The 22288-nt window shown below is 45.0% G+C and overlaps 1 protein-coding gene across 1 annotated transcript in view; it reads right to left on the bottom strand.

Annotated features, from left to right (window-relative positions):
* Window positions 1–22288, bottom strand: part of LHX4 (LIM homeobox 4) — a gene marked incomplete at its 5' end in the record, with an annotated part of 71641 nt that overhangs the window by 28292 nt on the left and 21061 nt on the right. Inside the window, one exon of the mRNA XM_082229099.1 lies at window positions 7713–7884. Within this exon, the coding sequence (XP_082085225.1) occupies window positions 7713–7884 (172 nt within the window). The remainder of the gene's footprint in view (window positions 1–7712; window positions 7885–22288) is intronic.

The following is a 22288-nucleotide window of genomic DNA, read 5'->3' as shown; positions in this document are numbered from 1 at the left end:
TTAAGAAAACACCCCTCAGCACTACCCATGTATAAGACGAGCCCCAATTTTAAACCTAATTTTTTGGTTAAAAAACCTAGTCTTATACATGGAAAAACATGGTACACTTAAAGAAGGAGCTGTAGCCTACCACTGGTCCCTGACAAAGGTAGCAGGATATGCATGCCAGGAAACACGCTTAAATTGTTAAGCGTGCACTTAAACAATTTAGGAGCACCTCTTAAATAACGCAGTGTGTTTAATACTCCCCACCAAGGTTTTTAAAAATAGGCTCACCCGACACTAGCTATGCTGTATTTAATATTGGCATGCTAAAACTTTCTGCTGGTTCCCAGGCACATCTCACTGCTTCAGTCTGCCGTACAACAAATGTGTTTGGGAAAGATCAGGAGGAAACAGGAGGGCAATCAAGAATGGGCATTTTTGTGGGGGGCTTCCTGCCCTCTGGCACAGAACAGATGTGCTTGATGTGGGCAAGAGAGATTAAAATCAGACAAAGCAATAGTCCAATTTGGGCTTAAAAACGCAGTGGGGGGGGAAGGGTGTATTAGAGGGATTTGGGTCTCTAAGAAGGTTAAATTCCCACAAATAGCATTCACCCTGTGAGAGCTCTAGAGCAGGACAAAATTCCCTTTATTACATGCTTGGAGATTCTACTCCATTTAAAAAATGATCCAGTATTTTCCCACACATCACCTGCTTGTCTTATACAGAGTCTCTTTCCCATGACATCTACCTTCTCCCCAACCCGTTCCATTTCCCCCAAATCTGAATTTCCTCCCGTCTACTAGCACATAGCATAAGGACATATCTGTGGCACATTATCGCAGTCAAACCAACAATTCATGCTTTGCCAGACAGACACATGAAGGGGCTGAGGCTCACAGAGCTTTCCTGTAAAATCTGCTAGAGAGAACTCTGTGAGATCACTTCCTTTGCCTGCCTCAGCAGGAAACCGTAACACGACATTCTTCCTTCCTGCCCTGACAGCCTCCTCCTTTTTCAGCGCACTTCCAAGATGACCTCATGTGCATATCTGTGCTCTGCAGCTCAGACACCATTTTTTATTTTTGTACTGAGGAGCAATGACAAACCTAGACAGCATCTTAAAAAGCAGAGACATCACCTTGCTGACAAAGGTCCATATAGTTAAAACTATGGTTTTCCCAGTAGTGATGTACGGAAGTGAGAGCTGGACCATAAAGAAGGCTGATCGCCAAAGAATTGATGCTTTTGAATTATGGTGCTGGAGGAGAGTCTTGAGAGTCCCATGGACTGCAAGAAGATCAGACCGATCCATTCTGAAGGAAATCAGCCCTGAGTGCTCACTGGAAGGACAGATTGTGAAGCTGAGGCTCCAAGACTTTGGCCACCTCATGAGAAGAGAAGACTCCCTGGAAAAGACCCTGATGTTGGGAAAGATGGAGGGCACAAGGAGAAGGGGACAACAGAGGACGAGATGGTGGGACGGTGTTCTTGAAGCTACCAGCGTGAGTCTGACCAAACTGCGGGAGGCAGTGGAAGACAGGAGTGCCTGACGTGCTCTGGTCCAGGGGGTCACGAAGAGTCGGACACGACTAAACGACTAAACAACAAACCAACTGGAGCATCCTGGTGCTTTGGTGAATTCTGGATGCATCAGCTATACAGACACACACACCCCCAGGCATTTCCTCCCCCAGCTGTCCTGGGATTTCCCTTCACCCAAATGCACAAGGGTTAAGGGGTTTTGTGAAGGTCCCAGCATTTTCGTGGCAATTGGAGACTATGGAATTCGGGTGCTTATTCCATAGTCCCGGCCTGCATGATTAGGACTCACTCACATAGCTGAGTCATTTACAGATAAGTTGCTCCCACAAGGCTGGAAAAGTAAATAAAAGGCAACTTAGAGATGCAATATTAGAAGCCAAAGGGCTTGCAGAGGGGGCATTATATGAGCTGGGGTTTAAAAGAGGGAGACAGAGAGAGGGGGAAAGTGATACATTTTTTAATTAGAGTAACTTCATTTGGTGAAGGAGTCCAGACTTTAGATCTACCTACACACGTTTCATTTTTAATTTGTACGCCGCTTTTCTATGTTATTAAAAACAAGGTGATTTACAAGCTGAAGAAACAACAAAATGGGCAGCAAAGACCACATACCCAATAACAATCTGATCCAATACACAAAAAGTCATATTAAAAACATAACTTTAAAATAAACAACTTGCATCAAACAAAGCCATACAAAAATCTGTTAATAATAATAATAATAATAATAATAATAATAATAATAATAATAATAATATATTACTTATACCCTGCCCATCTAGCTGGGTAAAGAGTAAAATTAAAAATCAGCAAATAATAATTAAACAGTTTTCACTTAACAATTGCAATAAAGAATTACTAAACTATAATCAATAAAAAGAATGGCAAGTCACATGCATAAAATATGGCAGAACATACAAAACCATGTAAAAGGATCAAATTGAGAAAAAGGTGGGAAAAGCTATAGCAAGGTTATTTATTAATGATGACTGGTAGTAATTATCCAAACCCCAAACTGAGCTGTTTTAATGCTCAGCCCCAGAGGCTCTGGTGTCCCCTTGGGGTTCATGAGATTGCAGTGAAACTAATATAGAAAACAGTTGGAAAAATTGATCTTTTTCTAAGGTTTCCACCACATGTCAAAGAGCAAGCCACTTTTCAGTTAAAATGTAAAATTAAAAACAACTTGCCTCTTCCACATGCAAGTAGCTGTAAACATCAAAGAACCTCCTGGCTGTGTGTGCATATATCTTTGGGGGACAAATATAGAAGCTGAGTTTTAGTCTGGAAGCCTTTCAAGCCTCTCATAGGTTGGCCATATCAGTAAGAATAAATCCCTGGGGATAAATGGACTGACAAACCCGGGACCTAGGGGAAGGGACGTTGTTATTAGGACAATTTTATATAATTGATGAATATTAGAAGGATGCATGAAATGAAATTGCTTGGCTCTGGTATAAAAGTTTAAGGGATTAGGAAAGAATACAACGGTTAAGGGAAGTTATCAAAAATAAAATTTAGGTTAAGGTTCTTTATAAGACAGTGAGGAGAATAGAGTAAGGTAATGTAATGAAGGATTAGAATAGGGTAAAAATTTGATGGTAAGGATTTGCTGAACTAACAAATTGAACTGAAATACAAAAAAGGGAGGGATGAGGAGGTCTGGGGAAATAAGTGTATGAAGATATGTTACGAAAATTAATGTGTTTTTAACTGTTTCTATTTTCTATGGGTTTTTTTGTTTTTTCATTTGTCTTGTTATAATTTGGAAACTTTAATAAAATATCATTTTAAAAAAAGAAAGAATAAATCTCTGGTGGGCCTCAAGCAAGAAGAAATCCAGGATATGTATCCTTAGCACAACAAAATTTAAGAACTACTGTACTGACATTAAATGTGAAGTCAGATATTTTTAAGAGTAGCAGAGGCAGCTTGACAATGCACCACAGTAATTCAATGCATCTTTTTTCTCTGGAATAGGTGCTAGGGGGAAAAACCCAGTTCTGCAGTTTTTCGGTGTCTTTTAGTTTAATCCCAGCTGTGGAGGGCACCTACTGGCTAGCACCAATCCCATCGACAACACAATTCCCAGAGGAGGTATGGTATAGTTCTCTTTTAAATGATTGCATTAAAAACAAAAGCAAACCTTCAATTTTGTTTTCTTTTAGGTAAATCAACGAATACGAGCTGCTTATATAAAAAAAACCAGAAGAGGTTCCATGGTTCAGTCTCTCAGATCTCCAAATAAAAGACCTCGGACAGCAAGACTTAAAAGGACCTCTCTGCCCAATTGTCAGCCAATATGGGGGTAGATAGACCGCCTGCCTAAATAAGTGCAAGACCTTCCCATATGGACCGTCACTCAATACATAACAGAAGGGACAAGGCTCATCCAGGATTTGTCAATGTATAAGGCAAGCTATGGTGCTGAGTTCACACTGTGTGTGAAGAACCAGCTAGAATAGCTCTTAAAATCTGCCAGTTTTTACCTCAGTCCTTCCTGGAAGCCATGTTAGATGTGTTTGAAGAATTAAACATTTCATGATTAAGCAATTTTCTGTTTCTTAAACAACAGAATATGCATGCATCTCCTTACACATAACTGAGAATTACCTGTTTTCCTCCTTTTCTCAATGTAATTCAAAAGTCCGCATGCTCTTTTGCCCACAGAAATGGGTCCAGTGCAATGTGTATTGCCATGACTATTCTGTGTCCTCCCCACACTCTGCCCCTGCCGTCAGTCCCCACAGCAGGCAGACAGGGCACCAGCTGTCTACCAAACTAACTGGGTCACTGAGGCTACAATCCTGTGCATGCTTACTCAGAATAAAGTCCATCTGTTTTAAATGAGGCTTACTCTCAGGTAGCTTTGCACAGGGCTGCAGCCTGAGATACTGTACCTGGAACTGATCCCAGAGGCGCTATGCCCTCGTTCCATCAGTCCAATCCATGCCATCCCTAGGTTCCCCACTCCCACAACTGAAGCAAAGCAGCTGCAAGGAGCAGATCAGGTTTTGATTAGGAGAAATATTAAAGTTAAAAGGGATTTATTTCTAATGCAAAACAGCTTGGAGGGATTGTTATATGCTGGAGGGTGTCTTAGGTTAAGCCACTGCATGAATCTGTCCAGGAAAGGCGTTTGTGTTACTCCTTTGACGCTCCTTTAACTACTGAAAGCACCGCTACTTAGTGCCTAGGACCCTCGTACCTACGGGACCCCCTCTCCCGGTATGCCCCACGGAGAGCCTCAAGGTCCATAAACAGCAACACCCTAGTGGTCCTGGGCCCTAAGGAAGTCAGATTAGCCTCAACCAGAGCCAGGGCCTTTTCAGCACTGGCTCCGGCCTGGTGGAACGCTCTGCCTCATGAGACCAGGGCCCTGCAGGATCTGATTTCTTTCCACAGGGCCTGTAAGACAGAGTTGTTCCGTTTGGCCTTTGGCTTGGAGCCAATTTGATTCCCTCCCCCACTTTCTTTTTCCTTTCTCCTCCTGTGATGAGGCTGCATTTCAATATTTTAATATTTTAATGTTGTATTTTAATCTTGTTTTTAAGTTGTATTGGTTCAACTTGTTTTTATTATTGCTTGTTAGCCGCCCTGAGCCCGGCCTTGGCTGGGGAGGGCGGGGTAAAAATTAAAAATTCTTATTATTATTACTTCTAAGTTCCCTTCCTGATGCTACAGTGCAGTGACTAAATTTGCAAAGAGGTCTATCACTGGCCAGCCAAAGTGATGAGCAGCATGACGCTCAAGCAGGCCTTCACAAACACCTGTCCTGAACCCAAAAACAAAGATTTCACACCCAGGTAGATGGCCTAGAAGTGTATAATTTTCTTGCTGTATGCTTGTGAAACATGGACCACTTATAAACGCCATCTCCAGGTGTTATGTACTGAAGTTCTCACCCTGGGCCAGCAGGGGGATACTGTAGATAGTTATGCAAATAAAGGATTGAAAGTGACGTTCAGTGATTGAATAGTTTTAGGAAATTGTTACAGTTACATTGTACTGGAGCTCTATATAAGCAAGCTGACTGAACCCTTCAGTTCAGTTCTGTTCTGGCCTGTGAATAAACGAGCTGTTTGAAGAATCACTGTGTCATGTTCACCCACAACTTAACACCAACTCCTCAAAAGATTCCATCAACAGTGTCTCCCAAAAAATTATCCATCACTTGCAAAGATAGGCAAACTAATGCCAGCAAAGATCACCAGTGTTGAAACGATGATTCTTCAACATCAACTTCGTTGGACTGGTCATGTTGTGCGGATGCCTGATGATCGTCTTCCAAAGCAACTACTCTACAGTGGACCTTTGGTTACGGGTAACGTAACTTTCGCGTTGAGAACACGGCAAAACCGGAAGTGTATACTTCTGGTTTTTGTCGCACATGTGCACAGAAGCGGCACCTCGAGATGCGGACTTTTTGGGATACGTACAGACCCCCGGAACGAATTAAGTTCTAGAGGGTCCACTGTATTCTGAACTTAACATGGAAAGCATAATGCTGGTGGTCAGCAAAAGAGGTTTAAAGACTCTCTCAAGGCAAATCTAAAAAAATGAAGTATAAACACTGACAACTGGGAAACACTGGTCTGCGAGCGCTCCAGTTGGAGAACAGCCCTTACCAAAGGTGTTGTGGACTTTGAAGACGCTCGAACTCAGGACACAAGGGAGGAAGGCACGCTTGGCAAATCCACACCATGACCAACTCCCGCCCAGAAACCAATGTCCCCGCTGTGGATGTGTGGATGCAGAATTGGCCTTCACAGTTCCTTACAGACTGACTGTTAAGACCGTGTTCCTGGCAGACAATCTTACTCAGCCACGAGTGATCGCCAGAGAAGAAGAGTAGTACAATTTTCTTTCCCCTCGACGACTAAGTGGCTGAGATGAGCTTACCAGCCCAACCAACTAGCAGCAGAAGACAAGGTCAATCTCTGTAGCTCTTCCAGAATCATTCTTCGCTATAACCGGGGAGGAATCTATAGGCACTGTAGCTCCCTATTGGCAGGGCCCAGAATAGTTATTATCTGCCTTCTCATCAACCCTAGGATGAGTTATTAGAATGGAAACAGAAGCTGCTGAAGGGATTGAGGGAGAAAACACAACAACTTGAGGAAGCCATGGCAGTGCACCATCATGCTCTGTAGCTGGGGCCCAAAATACGAGATGCACAAAGCTGATGACGAAACCCCAGAGGGAATTTGTATTTATTCATTTATTTGACTGTAGTAATATGCTCCCTGTTGTTGCTCTTGGAAATGCTTCCTTGACCCTTCAAAGCTTTGGGGAGACACAGAGGGAGCTCTCAACAAGAGAGTGTTTTTATTGTGCATTTTGATGCTGTGAACTTCCCTGAGATCTTCGGATGAAGGGCTGCATACAAATTGAATATGTAAATAGGTAAAGGTAAAGGGACCCCTGACCATTAGGTCCAGTTGCGGACGACTCGGGGGTTGCAACGCATACGACCCGGAAGCTGTACGCCGGCTCCCTCGGCCAGTAAAGCAAGGTGAGCGCCGCAACCCGAGAGTCGGCCACGACTGGACCTAATGGTCTGGGGTCCCTTTACCTAGGGTAAAGAACATTAGAACTGGGAAAACAGGGAGAAGTGTCCCAGCATAAGTTATTTGCATAGGGCTAAACATGTCTGCTCAGAAGTAAGTTCTCAATAGCTATTTCAATCCTCCCAAGAAGAAAATGTTGGCTGGAAAATACATACTGCTTTTGCTGCCCCCATCTGACTGTAAGGAAGTAGGTGTGTTGGACAGAAAAACAATTACATTGGCAATAATTACGTCAAGGGAGGAAAACTGGAGCTTTCTGTGAAGCAAGCAGGATATATATCTATATATCTGCATAAAATAAATACCACTGCCACAGAATCAGAATATGATATTAAAAATACTGTACCAAGATTTCATATAGCACTTTTATAAAGAATTTCATAACAGTAATATCTACAGCAACCCTGTATGGTGAGTCTGCATTTTCATCATCATGGTTTGCCTGCTTGCCCTTTCAGTCACTATGTGATCTCTCAATTATTCCAAGCGAAAATTGTATTTTCAAGTATCAGCAAACACCTCCTTTGAAAGGAAGTGAGACTGCATATCCTGCAGCTACTTAGAGGGCTAGCAAACTCCCCAAGGCGAAAGTGGAAAGTTCTCTGCACCTACTTGAAGAAGTCTTCTTTGCAATAGACGCTCCCGGCTCTGGAGAAGCAGCGGTCTGCCAGCTGCATTTGGCAATCTGCACACTTGAGGCAAGAACCGTGCCAGTGGCGGTCGAGGACTTTCAAGATGAATTTATCCAGGATGTGCTGGTTGCAGCCGGCACACTGGGGGATCTCTGGCGGAGGAAGAAAGAACATCAGCCCAAAAAAAAAACCTACCCAAAAACACTGCAGAGCAAGAAAAGACTTCAAGGCATGACCATTTCTGACCTAGAGGGATAATGGCAGCAACCTAATCTGTTGCTTGAACAACTGAAGTGGGTACATTGGAACTGCTGGTTCAACATGTATAACAAACAGCGCTCCTAACAAAAGGATATCTCATATTCCTTTGCTGTTCGCACACCATTTCTCTGTCTGGACTTACCATCCGTACCAATTTGGCCATTTCTCTCAGTTCTCTACATGAACTAGCCTCAAACTGGCTCGGGAGAGCTGCCACACAGCTTGTAGGAGCTAGTAGCGAGTAATAATAATATAATAATAATAATTTATTATTTATACCCCGCCCATCTGGCTGGGTTTCCCCAGCCACTCTGGGCAGCTTCCAACTGAATATTAAAAACAGTACAGCATCAGACATTTAAAACTTCCCTAAAGAAGGCTGCCTTCAGTTGTCTTTTAAAAGTAAAATAGTTGTTTATTGCCTTGACATCTGCTGGGAGGGCGTTCCACAGGCCGGGCGCCACTACCGAGAAGGCCCTCTGTCTGGTTCCCTGTAACCTTACTTCTCGCAATGAGGGAACCGCCAGAAGGCCCTCGGCGCTGGAGAAGAACTGTGACACAGAATTAATTGTGAAAACCCATCCCTGTGACTTGCAGGAATTGTGGTGAATATTAAAACAGGCACGCCCTGGATCTTGTAGCCCAAGTCTCCTGCTGCTGTTGTTTTATGGCATATTTGGCATATTTTAATTATGGGTGCTTATATAATAGGATTGCTTTATTGCGTATATATTTTCATTTTAAAAATGTTTGTCTTTTGAGGTTCATATCATTGGTTATTATACTTGTAAACAATTAAATTATTGGTTATTATACCTGTAAACAAATCATCATCGTCTGAATGGGGCATCCAAATATTGCACCCATTTAACAGCTTTGTCCCATATATACACCAATTGAATCAAATAGAGAGGAGCAGCCGGGTGGGGGAGGCCGTGGCAATGGGTGACAAGCGCTGGAGGTGGCGAGTGGCAAGATCCTTTGGGGGGCCCAGATTTGCTGCCCGCCCCCCAGCTGTCCCTAGCTTGCCGCTCAAGGTTGACCGCCTCACTGAGCCTCATGGGCTGGCTGGCACCGGGTGGAAAGGCCTGTATAATTAAATAAGGTAAAGGTAAAGGTAAAGGTACCCCTGCCCGAGCGGGCCAGTCTTGACAGACTCTGGGGTTTGTGCGCCCATCTCACATCTATAGGCCAGGGGCCAGCGCTGTCCGGAGACACTTCCGGGTCACGTGGCCAGCGTGACATCGCTGCATCTGGCGAACCAGAGCCGCACACGGAAACGCCGTTTACCTTCCCGCTGGTAAGCGGTACCTATTTATCTACTTGCACCCGGGGGTGCTTTCGAACTGCTAGGTTGGCAGGCGCTGGGACCGAGCAGCGGGAGCGCACCCCGCCGCGGGGATTCGAACCGCCGACCTTTCGATCGGCAAGCCCTAGGCACTGAGGCTTTTACCCACAGCGCCACCCGCGTCCCGCTGTATAATTAAATATATATGTCCAAATAAGTTGTTATAAGTAGATCTAGATAGGACTGCCATTCCCCTCCCCAGTTGAAGCCCAACAACTAAAGAGGGCTTCTGCCTATATATAAACTGTCTGTCTGCAGGCAGAACAGGTAATACTGATGTGCATATCTGTGTGTTCGTCTCTATTTCTATCCGCCTATAGTTCGAAATAATGGAATGTGTTGTAAAAATCTGCCAAGGGAGATTACCCAGTAAAAGCAATGCGCATAAATTCTGATATACATGCCTGAAGGAAGATTGATTTCTGAGGAGTCGAACGGCAGAGCAGGTTTAGTGTAATATTGCAAGAGATGTTTATGCATCAGAGTCTTCCTGTTTTGCTATCCTCTTGGGTAGCGATGGAGTGGCAGGAGACTGGCTCACAGTAAATATCAAGGATTTGTTGCCGTTTGATGCTGCTACAAATCCTCTGGATGGCCGGGAAAGACTTTTCAGGAGCAAGAGCGATGGAACCTTTTGTATTGGAATCCAAATGAAACAGCCAAGCTGATTGGCTTATTTATTGAGGAGCCCTCTATTGCTGGAGACAGGCATTGGTTTTGAAGAGAACTGAAGGTGGAATGATAGACCCATGGCTGCCCCTGCTGTACAGACATAACCAACCACTGTCTCTGGAGTCAGAGAGCACACAAGGGTCTGTAGTCCATCAAAAACTCACAAGACATCTTTCTCCAGAGATGACCATGGGACAAAGGAAACAATGGGTATACTATATTGTATACCTGCATCTATTTTTTAAAAAAATTATTTAGTTTTTCTGTATTTTGAAATTTACAAACAATTACCAAACAACCAACATAAAAAGAGAATTCCGAAGAATCTCCTGGACTTTTAACCTTTTCCTCCTGCATCCTGTCTATTAATCCACATCTCTTAAATTTCCATTATAACCAAAATTCAGCATTGAACTACAAGTGCTATTTCAATAGTTTTAATAGTTTACAATGCTTTTTAAGGTAAATTGTATATTTCCCCCATCGTATACCTGTATCAAACTACCTTCAGCTTTTCAGAGCAACTGTCTCCTACTCTAAACACAAAGGCACCAACCATCAAGAACTGAGGCTTTTTTAAAAGACCTGTGGAAAATGCTATTTAAACTCATCATGATTAACAGAGCACATTCAGTTCCAGAATCCACAGATGAATGCAGTTCACTTCTAGATTGCCCTGCTGTTCCTCCTGTCTCCTCCACCAAACGCTTTGTTCTGTTTTCAGGTTCAAAAGATTAGAAAAGCATAGGAAGCTGCCTAGACCAAGTTGGACCAGTGGTGGATTTAGCTCAGTATTTTCTGACTGGCTGGACGCGGGTGGTGCTGTGGGTTAAACCACAGAGCCTAGGGCTTGCCGATCAGAAGGTCGGCGGTTCGAATCCCCGTGATGGGGTGAGCTCCCGTTGCTTGGTCCCTGCTCCTGCCAACCTAGCAGTTCGAAAGCACGTCAAAGTGCAAGTAGATAAATAGGTATTGCTCTGGCGGGAAGGTAAATGGCGTTTCCATGCGCTGCTCTGGTTCGCCAGAAGCGGCTTAGTCCTGCTGGCCACATGACCTGGAAGCTGTACGCCGGCTCCCTCGGCCAATAAAGCGAGATGAGCGCCACAACCCCAGAGTCGGTCACGACTGGACCTAATGGTCAGGGGTCCCTTTACCTTTACCTCTCTGACTGGCAGCACCTCAGTTGTCCTATCAGGCGATGCCAAGAGACCTTCCCGCATGCGAAGCCATGCACAATACCATGCGCTCAGCTGCAGCCTTTTCCCAGAGGCAGCACTTAAGTGAAAAATAAAAAGAGTGCTTCTGACCATGTCCTACCCAAGTTCAACTAGGCTGCCGCTGCAAATCTTTGATCAAACAGAATGGTCCTTTCCAGCAAGCCACCAGCTGAACGGCTCCGAAGCTGTCTGATGACTCTGGCAAGGCCAATTTATTTTTATTTTTTTAGAAAGGAGAGAAACCAGTGGTTTTTCAGATGACTCAGTGGAGGTCATGCTGTTCTTAACCAAGCCACTGCAGTATAGCAACCCCAGCCACGCGTCCCAGCAATGTGGCTAGGAAGTGGTGCTAAGTAAATCCAATATGCAGAAAAACATTGTTGTGGAGAAGGTTGGGGTTAGTGCTGTGCCCTCGTCCAGGGATAACTAATGCCAAAAGGGAGCGTTCGTTGAATGAGTCAGCCACCAAGTTGCACAAGAACATTTTAATTAGATTGTTGCCATTTTTTAAATGGGATGTAGTACATAAGTCGTACACTGTCCTCCTTAGTTGTTTGACTACCAAGAAAGACTGCTGATGCAAGCCTATTCAAAGTCAACTATGAAGGCAGCCCCAACACCACCTATGGGGGGCTGAAGGAGGGTTTTACTATCAGATTTCTAAAAACAGGACTATCTCTGTGAGATTCCTTAAGTCAGGGGTAGTCAATGTGGTAGCCTCCAGAGCCTGTGGCACTCCAGTTCCCATCAGTTCCAGCCAGCATGGCCAATGGTCAGGCACCATGGGAATTGGCGCTGTGGGTTAAACCACAGAGCTTAGGGCTTGCCGATCAGAAGGTCGGCGGTTCGAATCCCCGCGACGGAGTGAGCTCCTGTTGCTCGGTCTCTGCTCCTGCCAACCTAGCAGTTCAAAAGCACATCAAAGTACAAGTAGATAAATAGGGACCGCTCCGGCGGGAAGGTAAATGGTGTTCCCATGCACTGCTCTGGTTCGCCAGAAGCAGCTTAGTCCTGCTGGCCACATGACCCGGAAGCTGTACGCCGGCTCCCTCGGCCAATAAAACGAGATGAGCGCTGCAACCCCAGAGTCGTCCACGACTGGACCTAATGGTCCCTTTACCTTTACTCAAAGTATTTGACTTGACAAAAGAGTGTTAATAGCATGGAATATTTCAGGCAGCAGCAGACTGGAGCGGTGAGTTCAGGAAAAGCTTTGCCTCTGCTGTTTGGCAAGACTGCTGCTTTGCGTTAGATCTCAGGCTGGATCTAGACCCATCAAAAATGCGTTTCAGGAAAACTCGTTGTAAACTTCATAACGGGAAATCACGTTGGCGAACGACGGGACTCCACAGCGCCATCTGGTGTCACTGTGTTATAAAACGCTTTTCCTTTACTAATGTAGCCGAGTCTTCAATGTCCTCCCCACTGACCTCCAAAACAATAACTGAGCCCCTCTCCATCACTATTTGTTTGTTTATTGCAATGCTGAGATTCTGCTTTACTCTTACAATAGCTCACAATAACGAAATTTAAAATTAAAACAGTCAATCACATTAGATGGAATGGCCCTGCCCAAGGGGTATTGATTGTTGCTTTCCTAATCCATCCCACCTCGTTGCCCCACATGTCACAAAATGGAAGCCCACCAAAATGTGGCAAAATGCCTCCCTAGCTTGATCGGTGAAAGACTAAAATAAGCAGGAGTCAATAAAAAATCTATACGCCCGCTTTGTCTTCTTAAATAGAATTGTCTTTTGTGTGAATGGCTGCCACGCCAACTCTCCCACTGCTATCATATGCCTGGCAAACAGCTTTCATTTATCTAATTTATTTTAACTAAATTATTTAACATAACAGGAATCATGTTAATGGAATTCTGCATAGTGACCAGATTAGAGTCTAGCGCTTTAAAGCAACAAATGTCTCCAATTCACCTCTGAGCTAACACCCATCTTATTAAAATAAATATGTTTCCTCTGCATTTGCCTCTCAGTAGACATGCAGCACAATACGTAATTGGATTAGCGTTGCCGCTTAACTGACTAGCTACAAATTCATTTCCCTCGTTTGTCCTCATGCACCTTCCCACTCGCCCACCCCAGACACACCTCCAGGACTTGCCAAGATCACAGAATGTACAGGAAAAGGAGGCGACTTAGAATCATAGAATCATAGAATTGGAGAGCCAGTGTGGTGTAGTGGTTAAGAGCGGTGGACTCATAATCTGGTGAACCGGGTTTGATTCCCCGCTCCTCCACATGCAGCTGCTGGGTGACCTTGGGCCAGTCACACTTCTCTGAAGTCTCTCAGCCTCAGTCCCCTCACAGAGTGTTTGTTGTGGGGGAGGAAGGGAAAAGGAGATTGTTAGCCGCTTTGAGATTCCTTAAAAAAAAAGAAACATAGAATTGACGAGGGATCCCAAGGGTAATCTAGTCCAACCCCCTCCAATACGGGAATCTCAGCACGTGCCCCCCCCAATTGAATCATGTTGGTGGATCCACAGTAGAGAGGTAATAAGCTTTTGAACTAGTCTTGTACAAAAAGGCAACAGAAATTAACCATCCCTTCTATTTTGTTTATTATTTGTGTTTCTTAAGGGTTCGAAAACTGCTCTACATTCAGAAAACATACAGTGTACAGAAGTGGAATATAAAACAGTACTGAAATATAAAAATTGAACTGGAATGTAAAACTGCAGAAATAAAATAGACTGGCAGTGCGATCCTAATTGTGTCTTCTCAGGAGTAAATCCTATTAAATTTGTTGGGGCTTGCTCTGGGGGTTAGGTTTACGGCCTAATTTGAGAAGGTTTGGGAGAAAATAAGTTTTCAGCAAATGAACTGGCAAAGGTAAAGGTAAACGTAAAGGGACCCCTGACCATTAGGTCCAGTCGTGACTGACTCTGGGGTTGCGGCGCTCATCTCGCTCTATAGGCTGAGGGAGCCGGCGTACAGCTTCCGGGTCATGTGGCCAGCATGACTAAGCCGCTTCTGGCGAACCAGAACAGCACACGGAAACACCGTTTACCTTCCCGCCAGAGCGGTACCTATTTATCTACTTGCACTTTGACTTGGCTTCGAACTGCTAGGTGGGCAGGAGCTGGGACCGAGCAACAGGAGCTCACCCCGTCGCAGGGATTTGAACCGCCAACCTTCTGATCAGCAAGTCCTAGGCTCTGTGGTTTAACCCACAACGCCACCCGTGTCGCTAATGAACTGGTACCACAATACTGGAAGCATATGCTCAAATCACAGCATGCTTTATCTAAAGTGGCATGTGGCACAATCGACGGATTTTCATTCACAGGTCAAAGTATCCGAGTTAGGATGTGGAGAAGAGGTGGCTTTTCAGATACCCTCCTGCAGAACAATAGAGGGCTTTCCGTACCTTGAATGTAGTTCAGTAGCAGATTAGCAACTTTGTTGTTTAGTCGTTTAGTCGTGTCCGACTCTTTGTGACCCCCTGGACCAGAGCACGCCAGGCACTCCTGTCTTCCACTGCCTCCCGCAGTTTGGTCAAACTCATGCTGGTAGCTTCGAGAACACTGTCCAACCATCTCGTCCTCTGTCGTCCCCTTCTCCTTGCGCCCTCCATCCTTCCCAACATCAGGGTCTTTTCCAGGGAGTCTTCTCTTCTCACGAGGTGGCCAAAGTACTGGAGCCTCAGCTTCAGGATCTGTCCTTCCAGTGAGCACTCAGGGCTGATTTCCTTCAGAATGGAGAGGCTTGATCTTCTTGCAGTCCATGGGACTCTCAAGAGTCTCCTCCAGCACCATAATTCAAAAGCATCAATTCTTCTGTGATCAGCCTTCTTTATGGTCCAGCTCTCACTTCCATACATCACTAAGATTAGCAACTAGCACAATGCTTTTAACAGTGGTGATGGGACGCCCCACAAAGTAACTGTGCAGCAGTATTCTGTACTAGCTGATGCTTCCAGACCAAATTCAAGGGCAGCCCCACATAATGCACATTTACTGCTATAGTGCCTTGAGCCCTTGGCCCTGAAACCAGACCAAGTCTATTTTGCAGGGACGTCCTTGATTTAGAGAAGCCATCCCAGTTTCTCATTTGATCCCAGAATGTCCCGCTTTTCCTTAGGATGTCCCTATTTCCATTGGCGAAATGTCAGAGTTATCTGATCCCCAAGCTGTCTGAAGGCAATCCTGTACAGTGGTACCTCGCGTTAAGTACTTAATTCGTTCCAGAGGTCTGTTCTTAACCTGAAACTGTTCTTAACCTGAAGCACCACTTTAGCTAATGGGGCCTTCTGCTGCCGTCGTGCCGCCGGAGCACAATTTCTGTTCTCATCCTGAAGCAAAGTTCTTAACCTGAAGCACTATTTCTGGGTTAGCAGAGTCTGTAACCTGAAGCGTATGTAACCTGAAGCGTATGTAACCGGAGGTACCACTGTATAGGGAAATTTTCTTAATGTTTAATGTTTTATTATGTTTTTATATATGTTAGAAGCTGCCCAGAGTGGCTGGGGCAACCCAGTAAGATGTATAAAAGGGGTATAAATAGTAAAAATTCTCAACCACTGAACCTTTTGTTAAGTATCTAATCTCCTAGCCTTGGGACTGAGAGGCTGCACATCTTCCAGTAAGAGTCGGTTAGCTCACTCTCTTCCCGTTCTTCTTGCTGTTCACCTCCCAGTTATGCCCAGCTATAGTCCTCCGATCTGTGCCCCTCAGCAAACCATTGTTCCAAATCAACACTACTCCACTGCTCCTGTGGAGTTTCAGGATCATAGCCATGAGCAGGCCATTCCTCAACAGAGTTATACTCCTCAGCCTGGTCTCTGACACCTAGTTTCATCAGAGAAATGTTGGAGGGTATGTGAAACTATTGCATGAAACATCTGTAGGTAATTTGAGAAGGGCTTTTTAAAAATGGTAAAATACAATATAAGGAGAATTTGGAAGGCTCTGCTTAGATCAGGCATGGCCAAACTTGGCCCTCCAGATGTTTTGGGACTACAATTCCCATCATCCCTGATCATTGGTCCTGTTAGCTAGGGATGATGGGAGTTGTCCCAAAACATCTGGAGGCCCAAAACATCTGGAGCAGAGCGCCAAGTTTGGCCATTCCTGGCTTAGATGAAACATATTTAGGAAAGAGGAGGTGAAGGAATTTCAATAAAATTAGGGGAAATTTTTCATATGGCTTTGGCACACCTTACAGGCCTATAATTATTTCATAAGCCTCTTATATTACAAATATTTTTTTTTAAAGTGGGGCTTTTTTAAGGCCCCAGGAATAGCCTTAGAAGCTTTTATGTGTTTGGCTCTTTTCAATCTGACTCTTGACCAGTATTGTGGAAAAAATAGGAAGCAATACCTTAAAATGTTAGAGTGCTAAATATGAGAGAGATTAATGACTCTCCAGGATTCTCGGAATTGACTAGGGATTTGGAAAATGTCTTAATCGGGCACTTTGCACATCATTAATATCAGAACATCCTGAGTACTTTGCTCCTGAAACTTCAAAGTGTTTCATTGTCCTTCAGAGAAACTGAAACTGCCTGGGCAGAGAATTTGCTTGGTGCTCCAAACACATTTTAGAATTGTTTCTTAAGACTCTTGGGACCTTTCAGGTTCAGCACATGAAATAAACATCTGATAAGCAATGGAGAGTAGGGAGATCTGAATGCTTTCCTTGTGGAAACTCTTATTTTGGAAGAATATCACCACACACACACACACACACACACACACACACACACACACCTACCCCAGCAACGCAAACTGCAATAATTTGACACAGGAAAAATGGGATCCCCAGTTAGCACTTCAATATTGCTTAAACTGCAATGGTGTGGACCATATGGCAGGAACTGCCAGCCTGTTTCTGTTGCATGTTGGTGGCGAGTGGATGGTTTATGGTACAGTGGTACCTCGGGTTAAGAACCTAATTAGTTCCGGAGGTCCGATCCTAACCTAAAAGTGTTCTTAATCTGAAGTACCACTTTAGCTAATGGGACCTCCTGCTGCCACCGTTGGACGATTTCTGTTTCATCCTGAAGCAAAGTTCTTAACCAAAGGTACTATATCTGGGTTAGCAGAGTCTGCAACCTGAAGAGTCTGTAACCTGAAGCGTCTGTAATCCGAGGTACCACTGTATGTGGGGCCATGTGTTCAGCCCTTTGCGGGGGGGCCCTACTCATTTACCCAAATTAACATGACGCGGGTGGCGCTGTAGTCTAAACCACAGAGCCTAGGGCTTGCAGATCAGAAGGTCGGTGGTTCGAATCCCCGCAACAGGGTGAGCTCCCGTTGTTTGGTCCCAGCTCCTGTCCACCTAGCAGTTCAAAAGCACGTCAAAGTGCAAGTAGATAAATAGGTACCGCTCCGGCAGAAAGGTAAATGGCATTTCCGTGTTCTGTTCTGGTTTCACCAGAAGCGGCTTAGTCATGCTGGCCACATGACCCGGAAGCTGTCTGCAGACAAACGCCAGTTCCCTCGGCCAGTAAAGCGAGATGAGCGTGCAACCCCAGAGTCGTCCACGACTGGACCTAATGGTCAGGGGTACCTTGACCTTTACCTTTATGACCAAAAATATGTAGTTGGTATCCATTACATAGCTCTCCCCTATGGCTCCTAGAAGACGCCCTGACCAAAAATATGACGGTGCTAAATGCATAAAAATGAGCCCTTGTGATGGCTCCTACTAGCCTGCCAGGTTAGTTTAATCCAGCCAACTGTTTTTCTGATTCCAAGGTGATATGAAAGTTCTGCCTGTAGTAGCCGTTTCACATGCAGTTCATCCCTTGCTATTGTCATCGCCTGAGAAGCATGTATGTGTGAAACAGTGTTAAGCTCAGTTATGAATCTGGATAGATAACTCTCCCTCCCCATTCCTGCCCACCTTCTCCATTGCTCACAAATAGGTGCTTAACTGTGCATCAAAACACATGTCAGAACCCTGCCTCCAACCACTCATGAAACATGGGTACTACCAAAGGCAGCTCTACTTCTGCATCAGTCTAACTCAAAACGCTCATGCTCTCCTTAATTCCCTGAACCACCTATCTCATTGTAGGAGTACTATTTCACTGAACTGCATATGTACAAAACAAGCTGAAATATACTCAGAGTCGCAAAGTGATTTCATGCTCTTTATTCAGCTCATAGTGGTGAGGAGGAATGAATGAAAGTCCCCTCAAAGTATCTGCTTTATATACATTATTTACACAGTGGGCTGCACATGATTGGCTAATTCTGGAATTCTACTGTAAGCCAATCAGGTTGTGGATTCACTTCTATCTGGAGCAGGATTGGGTGGTTCCTGCCAACCAATCATACTGCTGCATTGTTCTAGGACCAATCAGACTGCTGCATTCTGAATCCTATTGTTCTAGGACCAATCAGACTGCTGCATTCTGAATCCTATTGTTCTAGGACCAATCAGACTGCTGCAGTTTGGATCCTATTCAACTCAGTACATAACACAAGCTCCACAGAATAAAATTATGAAATGCAACATAAGTAAGGCTTACTGAATCAACTTTAGTATGTGCCTTGTTCTCAGAATTCTTCATCAGCATCCCAAAGGCAGTGAAACAACACATTCAGAGAAAACTCAAAAGCTGCGTAACCTTGCACTAGCAAATATTAATCGCCTCTTCAAACTGTAACAAATTGCACCTGATAATCTGGCCTAGAAGCAGCAACAGCTGTGCATCAAGCTGAGATTTGGGAGTCTGTTGCCATTTATTTACATCAAGGGAACATTTTTCCTCGCTTAACTAATATGAACCTTGTTATCTCCCTCCTTTGTCCAACTTATGAGCACTTAGGTAGTCTCCTCCATCCTCTCAATCTCTCTCTCATGTGTAGCTGAGCTTGCTTTCAGCAGCCACAGATCTGATTAGGTTACCAGCTAATGGACCTACTCCTTTAACCCTAAGTCAGTGTCTTTCAGAGAAGCTAAGTGCTGGAAGAAGGGTCCTTGCATGATTCAGAAGACGACACAAGACAATGTCCTCTCTTTTAACAACCTGTTCAAACAACATTTTCATTGAGCCCCACAACTGTTTGAGTGAGGAGATAATCTGAAAGGAGGGTGGGGAAAGGTGCCAGAATTCCCAGTCAGTTCAGCACAGCATCTAAAAGCTAGGGTCTAGGCTCTAGGCCAGCAGTTCTCAACTTGTGGGTCCCCAGATGTTGTTGGACTACAACTCCAATCATCCCTGAGCTCTGGCCTTGCTAGCTAGGGGTGATGGGAGTTGTAGTTCAACAACATCTGGGGACCCACAGGTTGAGAAAGGCTGCTCTAGGCTTTTCTGGCCTCTGAGAAAATGATAACCACAGGCGCTGAGATGTACCCAACATTGATGGGGGGGGGGCTGAAATCCTGCACACATTGTGTGTGCCATTACACACATCACACGTGTGACAACTGTCACACCGGGAGAGGCCTCAGCCCCATAGAGTTGGTGCAGGTAAAGGTAAAGGGACCATTAGGTCCAGTTGTGACCGACTCTGGGGTTGCGGCGTTCATCTCGCTTTATTGGCCGAGGGAGCCGGCATACAGCTTCCGGGTCATGTGGCCAGCATGACTAAGCCGCTTCTGAGGAACCAGAGCAGCGCACGGAAACGCAGTTTACCTTGCCACCAGAGTGGTACCTATTTATCTACTTGCACTGCACGCTTTCGAACTGCTAGGTGGGCAGGAGCAGGGACCGAGCAACGGGAGCTCACCCCGTCGCGGGGATTCGAACCACTGACCTTCTGATCGGCAAGTCCTAGGCTCTGTGGTTTAACCCACGGCGCCACCCGTGTCCCACAGAGTTGGTGCACCTGGTAACAATAGCAATATTGTAGCATCACCAAAAGCAACCCTTTTAAAACAAACCTCTTCAGTTGGTGGCATTGCCTACCGAACCCCTCTTTCTCTCATACCCCACACATCAGCCAAAATAAAAAAATTCCTTCCAGTAGCACCTTAAAGACCAACTAAGTCAGTTCTTGGTATGAGCTTTCGTGTGCATGCACACTTGTTCAGATACCAGGTATCTGAACAAGTGTGCATGCACACGAAAGCTCATACCAAGAACTGACTTAGTTGGTCTTTAAGGTGCTACTGGAAGGAATTTTTTTATTTTTACTATGGCAGACCAACACGGCTACCTATCTGTAACTGGACCCACACATCAGGACATATTCATGGAAGACTATTACTGAGGCAACACTCATGCTTGTACCCCTTGCCTTGGAAATAGGGGCAGCTCTACCAATTGGCAGAGTGAAGCAGCTGCCTCAGGAGACAGATCCCGGGGGGGGGGGCTGAGGGGAACAGCATTAGTTCTTCAGCTGTTCCACTCTGTTGGACTACAGACCTGTGCGCACCCCGGCCCCTAAACTAAGGCACTGCTCTCAAGAGCAATGGAGGCTGTTGGCTCATTGCCAGCACTGAAGTCAGATTCAACTGTTTCTGCATGTGGACCTTTGTTCTTCAGAATCTATACACCAGACCAAGTGCAAGCATGTGTCCTCAGGACATTAAGGCAAGCTGAGAAGCTCCACCTGTCCCTAGGCAGCAACTCATTGGACTGGTCATGTTGTTCGGATGCCTGATGATCGTCTTCCAAAGCAACTACTTAAAAATGGAAAGCGTAATGCTGGTGGTCAACAAAAGAGGTTCAAAGGCTTTCTCAAGGCAAACCTAAAAAAATGTAGTATAAACACCGACAACTGGGAAACACTGGCCTGCGAGCGCTCCAGTTGGAGAACAGCCTTTACCAAAGGTGTTGTGGACTTTGAAGACGCTCGAACTCGGGACGAAAGGGAGAAACAAGCTAAGAGGAAGGCATGCTTGGCAAACCCTCACTGTGATCAACTCCTGCCTGGAAACTCCTGCCTGTGGAAGGATGTGTGGATCCAGACTTGGCCTCCACAGTCACTTACGGACTCACTGTTAAGACTGTGTTCATGGAAGACAATCTTACTCAGCTACGAGTGATCACCAAAGAAGAAGAAGACTGTCAAAGAGGCAGACTGACTTCTGTCTGGCTGATTTCCAGAAGCTTCTATAAACATTATATATATGCACTCCCCACTAGATGTCCACCTCTTTAACTGCCCAGCATACATTTCAACTCTTCTCCTTTCCCTAGAGAGATGGATTGCACTGGTCCTGATGCGAAACTTCCTTATTTACTCAGCCCGCCCATGCATTTCAATGGGAAGTGTTGTGTGCAAGCCATAATTAATGCAGACTTGGGCCCTATAAATTTTTTATTGCCCTGAGCTAGTTGAGACTGCGTAGGCTCCCGAAATGTCAGTGAGTTATGCAGCTTTCCCCAATAAGTGGCAATGAAAACTTTATAGCATCCCCAACACTGCGGATTTTGTTTATGCTACTGATTTTAGTCCCCCTTTAAAAAAAAGAAAATAAAACCATGCTCTGTTTTCTCCTTGAAGTGCATTAGTTGCCATGGAAACAGTGATGTCAATCAAGTGGGCAGAACTTCAATGATGCCCTAAAGTGCTGACTTAAGCAAGGGGAAGCATCTCCCGTAACACAGTTGCAGAATTTGATCCTAATCAGTTGCAGGAAGTTGCCGTGTACAGAACACACAATGAAGCATACTGATGGCATAATCAGTCTATTGTGACTTACTGTGCTTGAAATTAAAGATGTACAAATAAAATAAAAAATTAGAGCTGCATAATTTAATCAACAGAATTTTAAAAATAACTTGATTTATTGTAGACGCCTATTTTAATAGCAACTAAACACGGAAGGGACATGGGTGGCCTGTGGGTTAAACCACAGAGCCTAGGACTTGTCGATCAGAAGGTCGGCGGTTCGAATCCCCATGACGGGGTGAGCTCCTGTTGCTCAGTCCCAGCTGCTGCTCACCTAGCAGTTCGACAGCACATCAAAGTGCAAGTAGATAAATAGGTACCGCTCCGACAGGAAGGTAAACGGCGTTTGCATGCACATCTCTGGTTCACCAGAAGCGGCTTAGTCATTCTGGCCACATGACCCAGAAGCTGTACGCCGGCTCCCTCAGCCAATAAAGCGAGATGAGCGCCACAACCCCAGAGTCGTC

The sequence above is a fragment of the Podarcis vaucheri genome (assembly GCF_965113315.1).
Source record: "Podarcis vaucheri genome assembly, chromosome: 6".
NCBI lineage: Eukaryota > Metazoa > Chordata > Lepidosauria > Squamata > Lacertidae > Podarcis > Podarcis vaucheri.
The sequence above is the reverse complement of the archived record's forward strand: the minus strand, read 5'-3'. Positions and strand labels throughout refer to the sequence as shown.